The 18,366-nt window shown below is 53.8% G+C and overlaps 2 protein-coding genes across 5 annotated transcripts in view; both read right to left on the reverse strand.

The window, feature by feature from the left end:
* Nucleotides 1-2,857: 2,857 nt before the first annotated feature.
* Nucleotides 2,858-4,232, reverse strand: LOC116792669. Of its 2 annotated transcripts, none has more exons than XM_032699831.1 (3): nt 3,406-4,232; nt 3,237-3,352; nt 2,858-3,157 (listed from the first exon to the last, which is right to left on the reverse strand). In XM_032699831.1, exons 1-3 carry the CDS (start codon nt 4,006-4,008, stop codon nt 2,878-2,880), a joined length of 999 nt encoding a protein of 332 aa, XP_032555722.1. In that variant the 5' UTR covers nt 4,009-4,232; the 3' UTR covers nt 2,858-2,877. The 2 variants fall into 2 exon arrangements, with proteins under 2 accessions (XP_032555722.1, XP_032555723.1); XM_032699832.1 differs by having other exon boundaries at nt 2,858-3,155; nt 3,290-3,365.
* Nucleotides 4,233-4,355: 123 nt separating this feature from the next.
* Nucleotides 4,356-18,366, reverse strand: part of CORO2B (coronin 2B) — a 41,136-nt gene continuing 27,125 nt past the window's right edge. For all 3 annotated transcript variants that reach the window (XM_032699830.1, XM_032699828.1, XM_032699827.1), the window contains 10 exons: nt 13,039-13,155; nt 9,142-9,291; nt 8,426-8,590; nt 7,813-7,929; nt 7,272-7,376; nt 6,797-6,893; nt 6,111-6,223; nt 5,440-5,530; nt 5,213-5,352; nt 4,356-4,527 (listed from right to left, as the gene is read on the reverse strand). In XM_032699830.1, coding sequence (XP_032555721.1) covers nt 4,396-4,527; nt 5,213-5,352; nt 5,440-5,530; nt 6,111-6,223; nt 6,797-6,893; nt 7,272-7,376; nt 7,813-7,929; nt 8,426-8,590; nt 9,142-9,291; nt 13,039-13,155 — 1,227 coding nt within the window. In that variant the 3' untranslated portion in view covers nt 4,356-4,395. The remainder of the gene's footprint in view (nt 4,528-5,212; nt 5,353-5,439; nt 5,531-6,110; nt 6,224-6,796; nt 6,894-7,271; nt 7,377-7,812; nt 7,930-8,425; nt 8,591-9,141; nt 9,292-13,038; nt 13,156-18,366) is intronic.

Genomic DNA, 18,366 nt, shown 5'->3' on the forward strand with positions numbered 1-18,366 from the left:
GTTCCTTCAGCCCAGGGGAAGCTGCTCTGGGAGTGTCCAGGGAAGGGCTCCCTGTGCCAGGAGCCTCCGTGTTTTCCTGTCTCTGGAGTGAGTTGGGTCTGAAAGGTGAATTATGGAACAAGCAGCACGTTTTGGATGCTCCCAGTCCCATTTCTGTGCCCTGCAGGAGCTGGAGAAGCTCTGGAAAATCCCCTATTTCTTCTTAGCTGGATCTTTTTGGGGAAAAAAAAGGGCCTTTTTGTTGGAGGTGGGAAGTGACAGATCCCAGCTATCCCTGTGACAGTGGGAAGCTGTTCCCCTTTTTCCTGGCACTCCAGGTCCTTTTCCCAATCCCTCTCCAGCTCTCTGGGAGCTCCAGGATTCCCAGAGAAGGATCCATCCACGGCACAAATCCTGGGAGAGCTTCAGCTCCGCTCGAGCACCAAATTCCCCTTTGGGTGTTGAAAAGCCTCTGGGAAGGAATGGAAAGGTTGGATTCTGGTGATGGAAAAGTTGGATTCTGGTGATGGAAAAGGCCCATTCTGGGGATGGAAAAGTTGGATTCTGGGGATGGAAAAGGCCCCTTCTGGGGATGGGAGAGTTGGATTCTGGGGATCTCACTTCGGGTCAAAAGGCAGCCGTGCAAAATTCCTAAAAATACACCAAATTTATAAAAATTCCCAGTAATTCCTTGCTGTGAAGGAATTGTGCTCCCAGGTCAATGACCTGAACCCCACAGGGGCCAATTCCTGTCAGGACAAAGCACCCCTTGATTTTAGGGATATCAGGAAAAGGGGGGACCAGCTACATCCTCAGAAAATTCCCGGGAAACTCCCAGTTAATTCAACTCCACAACATTTGCTTAATTCCTGATTTCCAAACCCGGATCTTGGACCTTCATCATCTGTAAATTTGGGGGTATTTTGATTTTAATTTTGGTTTTCATTTTTTAGTTTGTCGTTTCAACGGGGCCTCTGAGGACGTCGGAAAACGGGGAATTAACAATAATCCTGCAGCTGAGGAGCCTCAGACAAAGCCAAACCTCCAGGAAGCAGAAAGTAGGTCAGGATGATAAGGATGAGCAGGGAGGGATGGCATTACCAGGGAAGGGGAAAAACAGTGGGAAAGGCATCACCCCACGGCCCTGTTGGGAAGGGAAGGCACAGCTGAGGGCTCTGAGCCTTTTTCCTTGAGTCCTGTTATCCCTGGGGGTGGCAGAGGGGTGAGGGAGCAGCGGGATGGGAAGGGGGAGAGCTCAGCCTGGGATGGGGCCAGCTTGGGAAATGCTGCAGTAAATGGGGGGTTTGGGGATCAGGGGGCTGGATAAAGTCCTGGAGGGGGCTGGGAATGCACAGGGTCAGTGAACACTGCAGGAGCAGGGAGAGGTCAGGAATGGGATACAGGAGAAAAGCTGGGAGGTTATGGATTCCTGGGTCTGACTTAGACCCTGGAAAACCCTGCAAAGTACCCAGAAACAGCTAAAAAATCCACATGTATCCCATCTCTCCCTGCCCTCTGGCACTGGGAAGCCATTCCCTGTGTCCTGTCCCTCCATCCCTTGTCCCCAGTCCCTCTCCAGCTCTCCTGGAGCCCCTGTAGGCCCTGGAAGGGGCTCTCAGCTCTCTCTGGATCCTTCTCTTCTCCAGGTGACCCCCCCCAGCTCTCCATCCCCTCCAGGTCCCTCTGGATGACATCCCCTCCCTGCAGGAGTGACACAGCTCAGTGTCACCCCTAAAATGGGAATTCCTGCTTTGACCAGCCCAGCTGGTGCAGAGGGAAAAGCTGGAGCTGACCCCACAGGGGAGGTGCAAGAAGAGCAGCGATCCTGGCGGAGGGTTTTTCCTGGGAATGGCTGAGGGTTTTTCCCGGGAATTGCACAGCCACGACTCAGGCTGGAGATTTTTGGCACATCCCAAACATTTTGGGAGCCCCCTGAGCCCCCTTTGCAAAGGGATCCACAGCCCAGAGCCCACCCAGAGCCACCCCACGGGGTCACATCCTGCACGAGCCTCCTGAGGAGGCCCCGGCTGGGTTTGTGCTGAAGTTTGCAGATATGTTAATTAGCTCGTTAATCATCCCCACCCGCAGCTGTAATTGGGCTCCTTCTGCAGGAATCCAAGGAAAAACACTGGCTCTTCCCTTCCAAGGGATGATTTAGAGCAGTGGGTCCCCTCGGAGGCCATGGGACGTGAACGACCTCACACGGAACAGCCAAGACCCAAAGAGTGGGGTTTCCTTCCAGTTCTGGGGCAGGATAAACCCAGGAACTCCAGTCCTGCCATCCAATGGTAACACAGCCCTCGACAGCAGGAAAAATGGGAAATAAAGCTTAAAAGCTCCGTTTCCATCCCAATTGCCCTCACAGCACCCTCTGGCTCACACACAGGGACAGAGGCATTTTTCCCTGGAAATCTGGGCTCAGTCACCACACAGGAGGTTTGTAATGGATGGAATTTTAGCAGGATCTGTAGTAATAGGATGGGGGGAATGGTTTGAAGCTGGAAGAGCAGGGTTAGCTGGGATATTGGGAAGGAATTGTTCCCTGGGAGGGTGGGCAGGCCCTGGCACAGGTTGCCCAGAGAAGCTGTGGCTGCCCTTGGATCCCTGGAAGTGTCCAAGGCCAGGCTGGATGAACTTGGAGCCACCTGGGCTAGTGGAAGGTGTCCCTGCCTGTGGCAGGGGGTGGCACTGGATGATTTTTAAGGTCCCTTCCAACCCCAACCATTCCAGGATTCACCTTTGGCCGTTTCCCCCCTCCTGCCCCACAGGACCCCTTTGTGCACCCCCAGAAGTGCCCCTGGGGGTCCCCCCACCCCCTCATGGGGGCCCAGCGCTCCCACACAACCCCCGGGGGAGGAAGGACAGGAGTGACCAGGGCTGTGGTGTCCTGAAAAGGTTTTATTCCAGCACTATTCCGTGGTAGCATAAATAACAACGGGCACTGACAGCACGTGGGACGCGACGGGGGCAGCGGGACACGCCGGGGGCACGGGGACAGCCCTGCCCGGGGGGTGCCAGGCAGCTCAGCAGCTTGGAGCCAGGGAAAATAGGGATGTATAAGGAAATCCAGCACTGTTTGGTGTCCTTCCCTGTGCTACAGGTCAAATCCATCCAGCCTGGGATTGTACAACGTGCTGAACCCACCGACACCCCCGGGGCCCATCCCACAGTGTCCAGCCTTGGGATTCATCCCACAAAATCTATCCCTGGGCTCCATCCCAGAATCTATCCCTTGGGATCCATCCCGCAGGGTCCATCCTTGGAATCCATCCCACAGGGTCCATCCTTGGAATCCATCCCACAGGGTCCATCCTTGGGATCCATCCCACAGGGTCCATCCTTGGGATCCATCCCACAGAATCCATCCTTGGGGTCCATCCCTTGGGTCCATCCTTGGGATCCGTCCCACAGGGTCCATCCTTGGCTCAGCACCATGACATCCTTCCCAGGGTCATCCCAGGGACATCCTTCCCCCTCCTGTGGCCCTGGCAGTGTCCCAGCAGACAGGAGGGAAAATCCCTCTTGGCAGAGGTGGAAGGAGCAAAAAGGAGCAAAAATCCCTCCCCAGGTGGGAACCCCAGCCTGGCTTTTTGTTATTTTAAAGGATATTGGGGCACGTGGAGCTGCTCCCTTCCCAGGCTGCAGCCCTGGGACACTCACAGGCTGCTCCTGCCAAATCCTGGCTGTGCCAGAGCCTGCCCGGCCATGCCATGGCCACTGGCACCACGGGAGGGATCCCGGAATCCCACTGTGGGAAGAGTCCCGGGATCCCACTGTGGGAAGGACCCTGTGCTCCCACCATGGGAAAGGGTCCCTGGCTCCCACAGTGGGATGGATCCTGGATTCCCACCATGGGAAGGATCCCAGGCTCTCGCCATGGGAAGAGTCCTGAGCTCCCACCATGGGAAAAGGTCCTGGGCTCCCACTGTAGGATGGATCCCGGGCTCCCACCATCAGACGGATTTTGGGCTTCTGCCATGGGAAGAATCGCAGGCTCCCACCGTGGGATGGATCCTGGGCTCCCACCATGGAAAGGCTCCCAGTTTCCCACCATGGGAATGCTCCCAGTCTCCCCCCACACCACCCCCAGCTTTGGTGCTCCAGCCCTTCCCACCCCTTCCAGTTCCACCCCCGCCGTCACATTTTTTTTGCATAGGAAAAAGAAATTAATAGCAAGGAAGCGTCAGCTTTCCCGGGAATCCGGATCGTCCCGAGGGGGGGGCACAGGGCTCCTACTCACGGGGAGCCCCCGGCCCCTCGGAGGCAGCGGTTAGAGCGGGATCAGGGCCGGGCACACGCGGATCCATCGGCGCGGGATCTCGGCGGGGTCCTGGCTCCCGGCTGGGTCAGTGGGGACAATAAAATTAAAGAGCGAGTAGAAACAACGAGAGTTTATTTAGAAAACGTCCCTGGGAGTTAATTGTTCTTCGGGCTGTTCCGTAAGTTCTTTAGTTCCAGCTGGAGCTGCCGGATCCGAATGTCCTTCTGAGACAGCTCGTCCTTCAGCCGCCGGATCTCGTCCTGCTGCCGGAAAAACACCCGGAGGAGCTGCAAGGGAAGGAGGGAGAGGGAGGGATGGAGCTGGAGGGACCACAGCGTCCACTTCGCCCTCCTCCCAGCCCCGGGGCTGTGCTGGGACTAGGCCCTGATCCGGCCGATTTTGGGGACAAGCTTTTTAGCAGGATCTGTGGTGATGGGAAAAGGGGATGGATTTAAACTGAAGGATGGGAGGTTTAGATGGGATACTGGGAAGAAATTTTTTATCATGAGGGTGGGCAGGCCCTGGCACAGGTTGCCCAGAGAAGCTGTGGCTGCCCCTGGATCTCTGGAAGTGTCCAAGGCCAGGTTGGACAGGGTTTGGAACAACCTGGGTTAGTGGAAGGTGTCCCTGCCCATGGCAGGAGGTGGGACTGGATGAGCTTTAAGGTCCCTTCCAACCTAAGCTTTTCCAGGATTCCATGATTCTAAACCAAATTCCTTCCAGGACCAAGTGCTGATGTATCCCCATCCATATGTTGTCCTCAGACAAGGCTTTTAATTAAAACCAAAACCAGCTGAGGAGCTTCACTCCGCTCCTTTCGGGTGCTCCAAGGGGCAGGGGAACACCCAGTGCCTCAGTCTGGGAACACAGAGACCTGCAGAGGGGTGGCTTTCCAGGTTCATCCCAATGATGTGTCCCCCCCATCCAGCCTGTCCCCCCCTCCCCGTGTCCCACCCGGCCGGGCTGTCCCACCTCGTTCTCGGTGCGGGGCGGGACGTTCTCCAGCAGGTCGATGCCATTGACCACCACGCTCTTCTTCTCCCTCACCGGGGCCTTGAACACAATTTTGGATGTCCTCTTGTAGCCCTCCTTCAGCGACATCAGGATGGGATCTGAGGGGGCAGAGGGGGGACGGGCTCAGGGGGGGCTGCCCGGCCAGCACCCACCCGGCGTGGCACCAGTGCCACCAGTGGTGTTACCTCTGTTCATCCCACTCAGCCACTCGTCCGGGGTCAGGGCGGGCTCCGTGCCCGGTGTCATGGGGTAAATGTCCTCCTGGTACGTCTCGGACTGGAAACACAGGGAAAGAGCAGCCACTCCATGAACCCACCCCGTGGGCAACGGAGAGACCCGTGGGGAGGGGAGGAACTGGGGGGTGACCTCCCAGGTGGGAAACTTGGGGCACAGGGAACGAATCTGGGAAGTGCTGGCTGGCACTGGGAGGGGATGGAGGAGGATGAGCAGGTGCTGAGCTGCCTCAGAACCTGGGACGGGCCCTCCACACAGCCCCAGGTTTGCTTCCCGACACGAGACCCTGATCCGAGATCTGTTTTCCCAAAACACCCCCAAAGCTCAGGTGAGACAAGCCCCTTGTTCCCCGGCACCGCAGACCAAGCTGATTTTGCACAACAAAGTGAGAGCCTTGGTAGGTGCAGTGTGGGTCCCACCTCTACTGCCAGGAGCAATGTGGAGATGCATTTCCAAACAACATTCCCATTAAACCTCAGGCAAAACCCCCCCCGGGAATCCCTGGGATGTGCAGCGATGGAGAGGTCTGAGCCTGGTGCGAAGAGACCCAACCACAGGACTGGGCAAAGTGGGGCATGTCCATCCCTCTGGGCCCTTCCCAGACCCCCCCCCGTGGACTCACCCTCCTGGGCACAATCATGGAGATGGGCTCGATGAGCCCCTTGAGGGTGATGAGTTTGTAGAACCGAAAGACCTCACAGGCTGACACGTCCAGGCCGTGCTTCGGCATCACCCCTGCGGAGCAGCACCGTCTGTCAGCCCCGCACAGACACCCAGGACAGCCCCACCAGCACACCCAGGAGCAACCCTTGCCCTGCATCAACCCTTGGCACCACCCCGAGGAGTGGGAGCACAAGCTGGGCCATGCCAGGTGTGCAGGGATGTTGGGAAAGGGATGAGCAGCTTTTATTTGGGACAAGCATTGATGTCCCCTGCTGAAGCCACGTGTGACAGTGGGAAGGGTGTCCCTGGACGTGCACCAACCCCAGCAGGGCTGAATCACCCTGGGAAGGGCAGCACAGGGATGGGAATGTCACCCTGCAAGAGCTGCAGCTGATGCTCTGGAGCTGGAACAGCACCTGCCAAACCCATCCCAGACCCATCCCAAACCCATCCCAGACCCATCCCTCATCCATCCCTCATCCATCCCTGCCCCATCCCAAACCCATCCCTGACCAATCCCAAACCCATCCCAGACCCATCCTGAACCCGAGCCAAACCCATTTGCCTGTGACATTTCATTAAGCACCTTCCATGATCCAGCTTTTCCCTGCTCCCAGCAGAGCAGCAGCAGCCCGGGATCCTTACCCAGTCCTTTCTGCGGGGCGGGGGAGCGGAATTCCATGAGGTAACTCAGGTAGGGCTTCTCGGAGCCGATCTCGTAGTAGCGGATGTTGCCGTCGCCCTGGAGCAGCAACGGGAACAGGGACACGTTATTCCTCTGGGAAACGTGAGGGGGAATAAGGACCGACATAAAGACCAGTTAGAGGGCGGGGATAGGTGGGATACTGGGATGAAACACCCCCTGTGAGGGTAGGGAGGCCCTGGCACAGAGTGCCTGGAGAAGCTGTGGCTGCCCCATCCCTGGAAGTGTCCAAGGCCAGGTTGGAACAACCTGGGATAGTGGGAGGTGTCCCTGCCCATCCAGGACCTGGATGATGTTTAAGGTCCCTTCCAACCCAACCCATTCTCTGATGACAACCCCCAGCACACCACATCCCCGGGCAGTGCCGGGGGGCCACGGGGTGGGAATGCCCAGGGAGATGCTCCAGACATCCCATACCTTCCCAGCCAGGTACAGCATGTGGGTGTCGGCGTCGTAGAAGGGGAAGAGGAGCCCCGAGAGCCCATCGATCTCCTCCTCGATCAGGGGCATGGACAGGTCTTCCTGGAAAACAGGGACAGGGCCTGAGCCACTGGCATGGCCCAGTGCTGCTGCTGAGGAGGGTCCAGCAGGGATGGAATGGGAGTCCCAGCAGAGATGGAATGGGGGTCCCAGCAGGGATGGAATGGGAGTCCCAGCAGGGATGGAATGGCAGTCCCAGCAGGGATGGAATGGGAGTCCCAGCAGGGATGGAATGGCAGTCCCAGCAGGGATGGAATGGCAGTCCCAGCAGGGATGGAATGGCAGTCCCAGCAGGGATGGAATGGCAGTCCCAGCAGGGATGGAATGGCAGTCCCAGCAGGGATGGAGTGGGATGGGGATCCCAGCAGGGATGAAGGGGATCCCAGCAGGGATGAAGGGGGTCCCAGCAGGGATGAAGGGGGTCCCAGCAGGGCTGGAATGGGGATCCCAGCATAGCTGGAGGGGTCCCAGCACCCACCTGGTCCCACAGGGCGATCTGCCGCGTGTTCCAGCGCGACACGCCCGTGGTGAGCAGCCTCTTGGTGCTGCCCAGGAACACCACCCTGTTGACACGGTGGTTCTTGCAGCTGGCCTCCTGCAGGGCAGGGGAAGCTCTGTCAGCACCACTGAGACCCCAGGAAAGCCCCTTCCTTGCCCCTCTTTCCTCTCCCAGCTCATCCCTGGGACATGCCAGCTCTGTCCCCAGCGGTGTGGGGACGCTGTGACTCAGGACCTGTCCCCTGTGCAAGCCAAAAACACCCATTTCCATGAATATCAGAGACAACCTTTACTGAGAACCCACCACCTGCCTCCAAACTGTGACCTCTGCACCTCCCTCTTTGATTTCCACTATTTTCCACAAATCCTTAATTAACAAAGGAATAAAACCTTCCAACCTGGTGGAGGGATGAGGCTTGGGATGAGGCCGAGCCCTCCCCATCACCTCCACCTGATGAAAGGACCCTCCCCAAGCAGAGAATGGCCTGCAGCTCCTGCCCCCGTGCACGAGCAGCAACTCGTGGATGTTTTTGGGACATTTCAGTGGGATTCCTGCCCAGGATCTTATTCCCAACCCCCTGGTCCCGTGGTACCTGCAGGACCCTCCCGGAGCGCGGCTCCACCACGCGCAGCTTCTTGTCCTTGCAGGTGGTGGCCAGGAGGCTGCCGTCCGTGTTGAAGGACATGCACAGGATCACGTCCGTGTGGCAGTCGATCATCTTCACCGGCTCCCCGATGTCCAGGTTCCAGATCAGGACCTGTGGGAAGGTGCCTTGGAGTGACCCGGGCCCGGCGGAAGGTGAATCCTTCCGGGTCCCTCCTGACTCCAACCATTCCGTGATCACACCCTGGTGACCCCCACCCGTGCCACGAGCAGGGAAAGAATCACAGGATCATAAAATCACAGAATCAGTTGGATTGGAAGGGACCTCTGAGATCATCAAGTCCAAGCCTTGATCCAACCCCACTGTGGTTCCCAGCCCATGGCACTGATGCCACATCCAGTCTCATCTTAAAAACCTCCAGGGACGGAGAATCCACCACTTCCCTGGGCAGCCCATTCCAATGGCTGAGCACCCTCTCTGGAAAGAAATTCTTCCTAATATCCAACCTAAACCTCTCCTGGCACAGCTGAAGACCGAGCCCTCTTGTCTTGCTGATACCTGGGAGAAGAGACCAAACCCCACCTGGCTCCCCCCTCCTGTCAGGGAGTTGTAGAGAGTGAGGAGGTCTCCCCTGAGCCTCCTCTTCTCCAGGCCTTCCCAAGGGCATTCCCGGCAGATCCGGAGTGTTCCCGGGCAGGACTCACCTTGTAGTCGTAGCCGGCGCTGAAGAGGATGTTGTTGGTGGTCGGGTGCCACTCGACCAGCCCCACGCGCCGGCTGTGCCCGTAGAGCTCCAGCACCGCCTCCGTCATGTTCCTCTTCAGCCCCCCCTCGGGAATCTCCCAGATCCGCACCTGTGGGATGGGGCGGGCGCTGGAATGGGTTTGGAAGCCCCAGGACACCCCAACACCCTCCTGGGGGCTCTGAGCTGCCGAATCCCTGGGGTGCCTCCATGGCAGCCTCACCCCACACCCTAATGCCACAATGTCCTTGTCCCAGGTCCCTCTCCTCTGGCAGTGGGAAGCCATTCCCTGTGTCCTGTCCCTCCATCCCTCGTCCCCAGTCCCTCTCCAGCTCTCCTGGAGCTCCTTTAGGCCCTGGAAGGGGCTTTCAGGTCTCCCTGGGGCCTTCTTTTCTCCAGGTGAACCCCCCCAGCTCTCCCATCCTGCCAAAGGCTGATCCTGCTGCCCCTTCAGCCGCTCCTCCCTCTCTTTCCCCGCACCCCAAGGATTGTTCCATCCATCTGGGAAGGGGGGGGCCACAAAAATTAGTTCCCAATTATTGCAGTGAAAAACCTGCAGGAGGATTTCCTGCCTGTTTTAAGGAGGGGGACCCTGCTCTTGGGGCACAGAGGGAGGGGAGCTGTGAGACAGCTGAGGCTGCTGTGGCTCCAAGGGACAATTCCAAGAGCATCAGAGGATTGTAGACACGGCACAAGCCGAGGACAAGCCACACGAGCCGAGGACAAGCCACACGAGTCTGGTTGTTGGGTGTTGGAGGAGCTGGTTATGAAAGCAGTGGGTTATGAAACAACTGTTACCAAACCTCCTGCTCAGAGAGAGCTCCACACTCCGGAGAGGCTCCTGCAGCACCAGCCCAGGAGGACACAGGGAAAGCTCCACGTGGTGTCACCTCAGCTCAGGGAGCAGCTCCGCAGGGCAGGCAGCCCAGGGATGGGAATAACACATCCTGCATCCCTGCCCAGCTGGGAATCACGGCCAGGGCTCTGCAGCAGCGTCACCTCTGCGGCCTGTCCCGGTTACATCATCCCTTGTGTTTGCCAAAAAACCAGGGGAAGTGCCAGGGACGGGCTATTTTGGGCAGGTTTCCCCACGGCCACGGTCACCGTGACCTGGAAATGGATGTGTCGGGATGGGCACAGCACTGACACTGCCCTCTTGGCAGGACAGGCACAGCTGGAGCTCACCCAAAATTCAGCCCAGCCCGCCATGGAAATGGTGCTTTGGGGAAAGTCTCATTAAAAAGGCCCCAGAGGAACAACCCCAGCAGAAATTCCAGCACACGGGGAGAGCAGGAGGGGTGGGACACAGAGGTTTCCTCTCCCAACCCATCCTAAGAAACCTCCTCGATAAAATTGTTCCTGAAACACCATTTTCCACAAGGAAATGAATCCTGCAAACAGGACACTGTGCTGCAAACCCCTCTGGAGCTCTGCACAGCTCAGTGTGCACAGAGAGCTCCAACACATGGGAAACAAGGAGCTGAAACACTTCTGGAGTCTGGAGAATTCCCCTGTTCCCCTTCCTGCTTGGTTTGTCCTACCCTTAAAAGCTCCTTCCCAAAAAAGCCTTCACAGCATTTGAGGAATTCCAGGGTCAGCCCTGCTGCTGATTGTGCAGTGAGGACAAATCATGAATCCCTGGGAGAGCATCTGGAGAGGACAGGGGTCGTTATCCAAGTGGGAACAGAGAGATGGATCAGGTACAGATGGATCTGGTACAGATGGATCCAGGTTTGACAGCAACGGGTAAATCCAGGAGGAATTCCCAGCACAGGGATAACCCTGTGGCCTGTGACAGTGATCCCTGTCCAATCCTGGGCTTGAGGGAAAAGCTGTTGTCCTGAACCTCATTGAACTTCCTGGGAGTGAACAGAGAGACCCCAAAGGTGCAGGACCACTGGACATGGGGTGTCACCAGGAGCCCACCCAGCGCAGGGCTCCCCTCCAACTCATCCCCACGGTGGGGAACCCCCACACTGACATCCTCATCCTGATTTCCCAGTTTAACCAGGCTCCTGGAGTGCTCCCAGTGCCCCCCATCCCTCCCAGCTCCTCCCCTCCCCGGTGTCTGGGTATGGAAGGTTCTCCTGGTGGGACACAGCTCCTGTGGCTCATGGCTGGATTTTCCCCCTCTCAGAACCCCCCTGGACAAGCCTCCAGCTGACAAGAAATGCCAGTTTGGACTGGATCAGGAGGAGGCATCAGGTGGAAAACCGAGGATCTACAGAGGCAGGTTTGTGACTGGATAAAAGCTGGATCACCCCAAGCCTGGCATTTGGCAGCGCAGGGCAAGTGATGGATCCTGATCTTCCCCTTTGTACACAAGCTTTTTTCCCTTTAGGATACAGCCTTTGGGATGGATCACAGAATCAGGGAATCCCTGAGGCTGGAAAAGCCCTCCCAGCCCATGGATCCCCCCTGTGCCCCATCCCCACCTTGTCCCCCAGCCCAGAGCACTGAGTGCCACAGCCAGGCCTTCCTGGGACACCTCCAGGGCTGGGCACTCCAAACCTCCCTGGGCAGCCCCTGCCAAGGCCTCACCACCCTTTCCATGAAAAAATTCCTCCTGATGTCCAACCTGACCCTCCCCTGGCACAGCTGGAGGCCGTTCCCTCTCCTCCTGTCCCTTGTTCCCTGGGAGCAGAGCCTGACCCCCCCTGGCTCCCCGGGAATGCCAACACAGGATCCAGGTTGGGCACAATTTGGCTGTTGCTTGGCATCAATCTCTGACCCCCTCTCCATTCCCAAGATGGATGATGTATAAATAGATATAAATATATATTTTAAAATATATTTATCTTTACTTCTATATAATTTAGTAAATATAAATGCTATATAAATATATTTAAATTTATACTTATACATATATTTATATTTACTTCTATATAATTTATATTTAACAAATGATATATAAGTAAACATAAATTGATATAATAGATATCATAGATATAATAGATATCAATATCTATTTAAACATATATTTATATTTACTTATGTAATTTATGTAGTATAAATTATGTATAAACATATATATGCATAAATCTATGTATATATTTAATATATGTGTATTTATATGTATAAATATATACATAAATATATATTTTTATATATAAATATATATGCAAAATTTCTATATATATTTAATGTGTGCATGTTTATATGTATAAATATAGAAATATATAGAAATATATATATGTATATATAAATATAGAAATATATATTCATATAGAATAATAAAATATAAATATATATAAATATACAAATATATATAAATACATATAAATACATATAAATATATATGTATATATAAATATATAAATATATATTCATATAGAACAATAAAATATAAATATATAAAAATATATATAAATACATATAAATATATATGTATATAGAAATATAGAAATATAGATTTATATAGAAATAAATAATAAAATATAAAAATATAGAAATATAGAAATATGTGTTTATATATTTACATGTATATATAAATATAGATATATATTTATATATAAATAAATAATAAAATATAAATGTATATAAATGTAGAAATATATAAATATATACATAAACATGTATATATTTAATATACTTAATAATTTATCAAGTATGACTTTATAAATGACATTAAAAATTAAATTAACTATAAATATTGTCATACAATATTATCAAGCATTACATAACTATAAAACATGTAATAATTAAAAATTAATTAAAAGCATAACAAATATAAATAAATAAAAATTAATTATGCACCTAGTAATTTTATATTTTTATACCTGCCCTATATTTATATATTTTAATAGAAATGTGCCTCTATATCAAGTGCAGGGATGAAGGGCAGGAGGAGCCCACTCACCGTGGTGTCCTCGGAGCAGGAGGCGATGATGTTCTCAATGAAGGGGTTCCATTTGATGTCCAGCACGTTGCCCTGGTGCCCACAGACCTTGGGGTAGTTGGGTTCGATCCGGCCTGTCTGTGGTGGGGAAGGGAGCCACAAATTAGCAAAACCATCAAATTTATGGATAAACTGGGCTTTAAATCGGGCTTTTCGAGGGTGGGAACTCGTCAGAGGGGTGAGAGCCATGGCCCAGCCTGGGATGGGGTTTAGGGCTGCAGGAGACCCCCAGCCAAGCCTGGGGTTGGTTTTGTTCCATCAGAATTCCAGGGCTGGCTGTGGTTCATCCAAATGTGAGAAGGGGGCTCTGCAAACAGGACCCCCCTGGCGCTGCTCCACACGAGCACGAGCACACAGCTGGGGAGCTCAGCGGGAATTTGTGGGATCACAGAATTGGTGAGGCTGGAAAAGCCCCCTGAGATTGAGTCCAACCCTCCCCCAGCACTGCCAAGGCCACCACTGACCCACGTCCCCAAGTGCCACATCCACAGGCCTCCTAAATCCCTCAGGGATGGAGATCCACCCCCGCCCTGGGCGGCTGTGCCAGGGCTGGACAGCCCTTTTGGGGAAGCAATTTTCCCAGTATCCAACCTAAACCTCCCCTTTGCAGGATGGTCCGAAACCAAGGGCAACAGGGCTGGAAGGGACTCAAGATGCTCCAAAGAAACCCTCAGGTCAGATCAGCCATCAGGCCACAAATCCCAGAATCCCAGAACAGTTTGGGCTGGAAGGGGCCTTAAAGATCATCTCATTCCACCCCCTGGCACAGGCAGGGACACCTCCCACTATCCTGGGTTGCTCCGAGCCCCGTCCAGCCTGCCTTGGTGGAATTCTTTTATATTTCCTTGGAACATATCACTTTGGAAGCAGCACTGCCCAAAGTCCACGTGCCTCCCCTGCGGGACAAACCCCCAGGGACCCCGGGATCATCAACACTCCTGCTGGTGCCACCCCACGACGGGATCCTTCCACAGGGATGAGACACTTCCACATGGATGGAAATCCTTACAAAGCATCCAGGTGAGATTCCCACCACAGATGGGTCCCAGGAACCCCCTCCCAGGGCCCTGGCCGGGAGTCTCCGTGTCCCACCACATCCCACCGCCCTTCCCTTTCCATGCTGGCTCCTTCCCACAGCCCCAGGCTCTGAGCTCGGAGCGTGCAGACAAAGTAGGTCAGCACCACACACCACTAAATATTTCATGGCCCTCCCAGCACCGACCTCTCCCGGATGAGCTCCCGGCTCCGTTTAATGGGAACAAAGGAACACACCATGTCTGTGCCACGGGAAGCTCCGGGAAACCGGGAGAGAGCTCTGGGCAGGCCCAGGGTGAGCCCCTGCACTGGGGCTGCTGGGGGGGGGGTGTTTGAATTAAGGTTTATTTGGATTAATTTGCTCTCAAGGTGACAGAGATGCCAAGTGCCAGGTGGCCCCGGTGCTGCAGCTCTGGTGGATTCCAGCCCGGAGCAGGGTGGGACCATGGGAAGGAGCTCCAAGGGATGGAGCTGCTCTGCCCCAGAGCCAGGCTGGGAGAGCTGGGAATGTTCAGCTGGAGGTTCTACTCTCCAGGGAGAGCTGAGAGCCCCTTCCAGGGCCTAAAGGGGCTCCAGGAGAGCTGGAGAGGGACTGGGGACAAGGAATGGAGTGACAGGACACAGGGAATGGCTTCCCACTGCCAGAGGGCAGGGAGAGATGGGATTTTGGGAAGGAATTCTTGGCTGGAAGGGTGGGGAGGCCCTGGCCCAGGTTTCTCAGAGAAGCTGTGGCTGCCCCTGGATCCCTGGAAATGTCCAAGGCCAGGCTGGAGCAATCTGGGCTATGGGAAGGTGTCCCTGCCCATGGCAGCGGGTGGGATGGGATGAGCTTTAGGTTCACTTCCAACCAAACCATTTTGGGATTCTGTGATTTTAAGGCTCATGGAATCATTTAGGTTGGAAAAGCCCTTCTAAGACCATCAAGTCCAACCCTTAACCCACCACCAAACAATTCCCCCAGGGAATCTCAGCCTTCCTGGGCTCCAGAGGGGGTGGAGCCGCAGGAAACCATCCCAGGAGGCACCTGGAAACACAGGCAACCCCCACCCTCTCTCTGCCAGACCCCTCAGCAAATTTAAAATCCTTTCTCAGCTTTAAAATGCTGTCTAATTTTAAAATCCTGTCTCAATTTTAAAACCCTTTCTCAACTTTAAAATCCTTTCCAATTTTAAAATCCTTTCTCAACTTTCAAATCATTTCTCAATTTCGAAATCCTTTCTCAGTTTTAAAACCCTTTATCAACTTTAAAATCCTGTCTAATTTTAAAATCCTGCCTCAATTTTAAAACCTTTTCTCAACTTTAAAACCCTGTCTCAATTTTAAAACCCTTTATCAACTTTAAAATCCTGTCTGATTTTAAAATTCTTTCTCAGTTTTGAAACCCTTTATCAGCTTTAAAATCCTGTCTCAATTTTAAAACCCTTTCTCAACTTTAAAACACTTCCTCAATTTTAAAATCCCTTTATCAATCAAACAATATTTTTCCAGGCCCTGCAGAGCCGGTTCCTGCCCAGATTCCTGCCCGAATTCCCACCAGAGCTCCAAGCCCTCCCTGGGGCAGAGCCGTGACCTGATCTGGCCCCGCAGCCCTGGGATGTGGTTTGTGGGTCACTCTGGGGATTGAGGTGAAGGACAGAAATAGGTTCCTGCTCTCTGGACCTGCAGGAACAAACAGCTCCAGCCCCGGATCGGGGTCACTGGTGTCCTCCCTCTGCCCTGGATCGGGGTCACTGGTCTGGATCAGGGTCACTGGTGTCCTCCCTCTGCCCTTCCCACAGTCCGGGACAAACCCTCATTAATTCCCAATGGAGTCCCAGGACTGGCTCCCAGCTCAGGAGCCCCTGGTAATGAGGGCACGGTCGGCAAATTCCCCCCCATGTTCCCCGGGCCTGGCTCCTGCCTGGGGGATGTCACCTCCAGCGGGGACAATTCCAGGGGTGGAAGGGCAGCAAGAGCCAGGATGGGGCAGCTGAATTCGCCTCCTCCTTGGGCTGCCAACGGCATCCCTTTGGCCTGTCAGGGAGCCCAAACTTTGGGAATTCTGCCCGTCGGATCAGACCTGAGCTGCCACATCCCCCCTGGATCCTGAAGTGCCTCCTGGCCCCCACTGAGGAGCTTTTTGCTGCATTTCCCTGGAGCTTCCCCCGGGATAAACCGACTGACACACAGATCCCTGACATTCCCAAACAGCACAAAGGGAGATTTCCTGGGAACACCCCAGACTGGGGGGGATTAGTGCTGTTAGAAACCAGTTCAGCTTTTTAGGGATAAAGCCAAGCAAAGTGACTTTCTGACAGTTTTCCCAGGGGGACCCAAACCTCTGGATGATGCCACAGCCCTGGAGCCCCAACCCTTCCTCATCCCTCCTCCTGCCTCCCTTCCCTAAATCCCAAACCCTGGAGCATCCCACAGGAAGGGCCACACGTCAGAAACTCAGAATCATTGAGGATGGAAAAGACCTCCAAGGTCACCAAGTCCAGCCTCGAACACGTCACTCTTGAAACATTTAAATATCACGTTGATGTTTAAATATGTTTTAAATATCCCTTTTCCTCAGTGGCCCAGACCTCTGGGAAGTCACTGTCCCACCCAACCTGCCCTGTGGAGGACAACAGCCCCCAGTATCCCAAGGATTGCGCCCCAGGATCCCCATTCCAAGGAAAAGCAAGACCTGAGGAGGAGCCACTGAGAGCTCGTGGGCCAAACCACCAGAAGAGTCATTAGAAACCCTTCACTTCAATAAAAAACCCTTCACTTCAATAAAAAACCCTTCACTTCAACAAAAATAAAGTCTTTCTGATGCAGAGAAAACAGATCTGATCCAAAATTAATTTTCCAAAAGAGGTGGAGGACAAGAGTTAAGAAAATGCTGCTTTTCACTAAAAAAATCTCGATATCTAAACCCAGCATTTTCATGGGAAAATGGGATTTTTTACATTCTACAAGTTTTTCCCTTGGAAAAAAAATAATTCTGCCTTTAATTTATGGGCAGGGAGAGCTCAGGCCTGGAGGGAGGATGGAGTGCCTTGGGTCTCATCCTGGGAATCACGTGGAGCAAAGCAGGAGCTGCAGGGATGGAGTTCGGGATGGAAAAACCCCGAGGGGAGACAGAGGAGGAGGGAAACCCAGGAATGCTGGTGCTTCCTTAGTTCTGCCTCCCAGTACCACCCAGTGACCCTGCTGGGAGTCACTGGGAAATGCCCAAATTTATCAGGCTTTTAAGAGACATCACAGAGCTGGGTCATCAGGGACAGATTTTGGGTTAGCAGGGACAGATTTTGAGTCATCAGGGACAGAATTTGCCCAAAAAACCCCTGAATTTTGGTTAAAAGTGGCCCAAGGGGTGGGTTGTGCCACGCCCAGGGCACCCAGGAGAGGAGAAGGAGCCAAATAAAGGCAAGAAAAAGGGGGAAAGAATGAAAAAAGCCGGGTTTTGGGCTGTATTTTGCCGTTCAGTCTCTCTCCGAGGGGCCTGGGCAGCAGCCCTGCCTTAAGCCAAGGTGAATCCTAATCCCTGGATCCTGAGCCCAGGCTGGGGGGAGCTCAGTGACCCAGATCTGTCCCTGCAGGGCCGGGGTGATGAGCCAGGAGTGGCTCCCCGGGCTCCGGCAGCTCCCAGGTTTTCCACGGAATGGGCTGGAAGGAGCAAAACCTTCCACAGCTCCAACCCCTCCCTGTGCTGGAGCATCTTGGGAAGGGGGGAATGGTTTGGGTTTCACCTGGGGGAGAAAGGACAAGGATTGTTAAAAGCTGGTTTAATTCAGTGATTTCAGGGCTTGGGGGTGGAGAAGGAAACGTTCCCTGGGAATGGCTGGAACAGCAGCAAGGGCAGAGGGAGCAGCAGCTCACGGGAATTTCCCTGTCAAGGACCTTCTCTGGGACCCTCCTGAGCATCTCCAGACTCCAGGGGTGGGAACTGTCACCACTTCAGCCCCTGGAAGCAGCACAGCCTGATCTGCCCACGGCAGGAATCCACATTCCTTCTCCACCAACCAGCAGGAAACTCAGATAAATCCCTTTAATACATATATATATATTTCCTAAAACCTGCCCTTCACCAGCTTCCCTGGAAATACAAACCCAGAGCACTTCCTAATCCTTGCATTTCCAACAAGGCTCTACAAATTTGGGGGGAAAATAAAAAAAAACCCCAATCCCTTTATTCAGCTCTGCCCTTCCATCCCACCCGGAAAACCTCCCAGCATCCGGATGCCAACACCTCCACAGCCATCCCTGGGGAGAATCCCATCCCCT

The sequence above is a fragment of the Chiroxiphia lanceolata genome, chromosome 12, assembly GCF_009829145.1.
Source record: "Chiroxiphia lanceolata isolate bChiLan1 chromosome 12, bChiLan1.pri, whole genome shotgun sequence".
NCBI classification, from domain to species: Eukaryota; Metazoa; Chordata; class Aves; order Passeriformes; family Pipridae; genus Chiroxiphia; species Chiroxiphia lanceolata.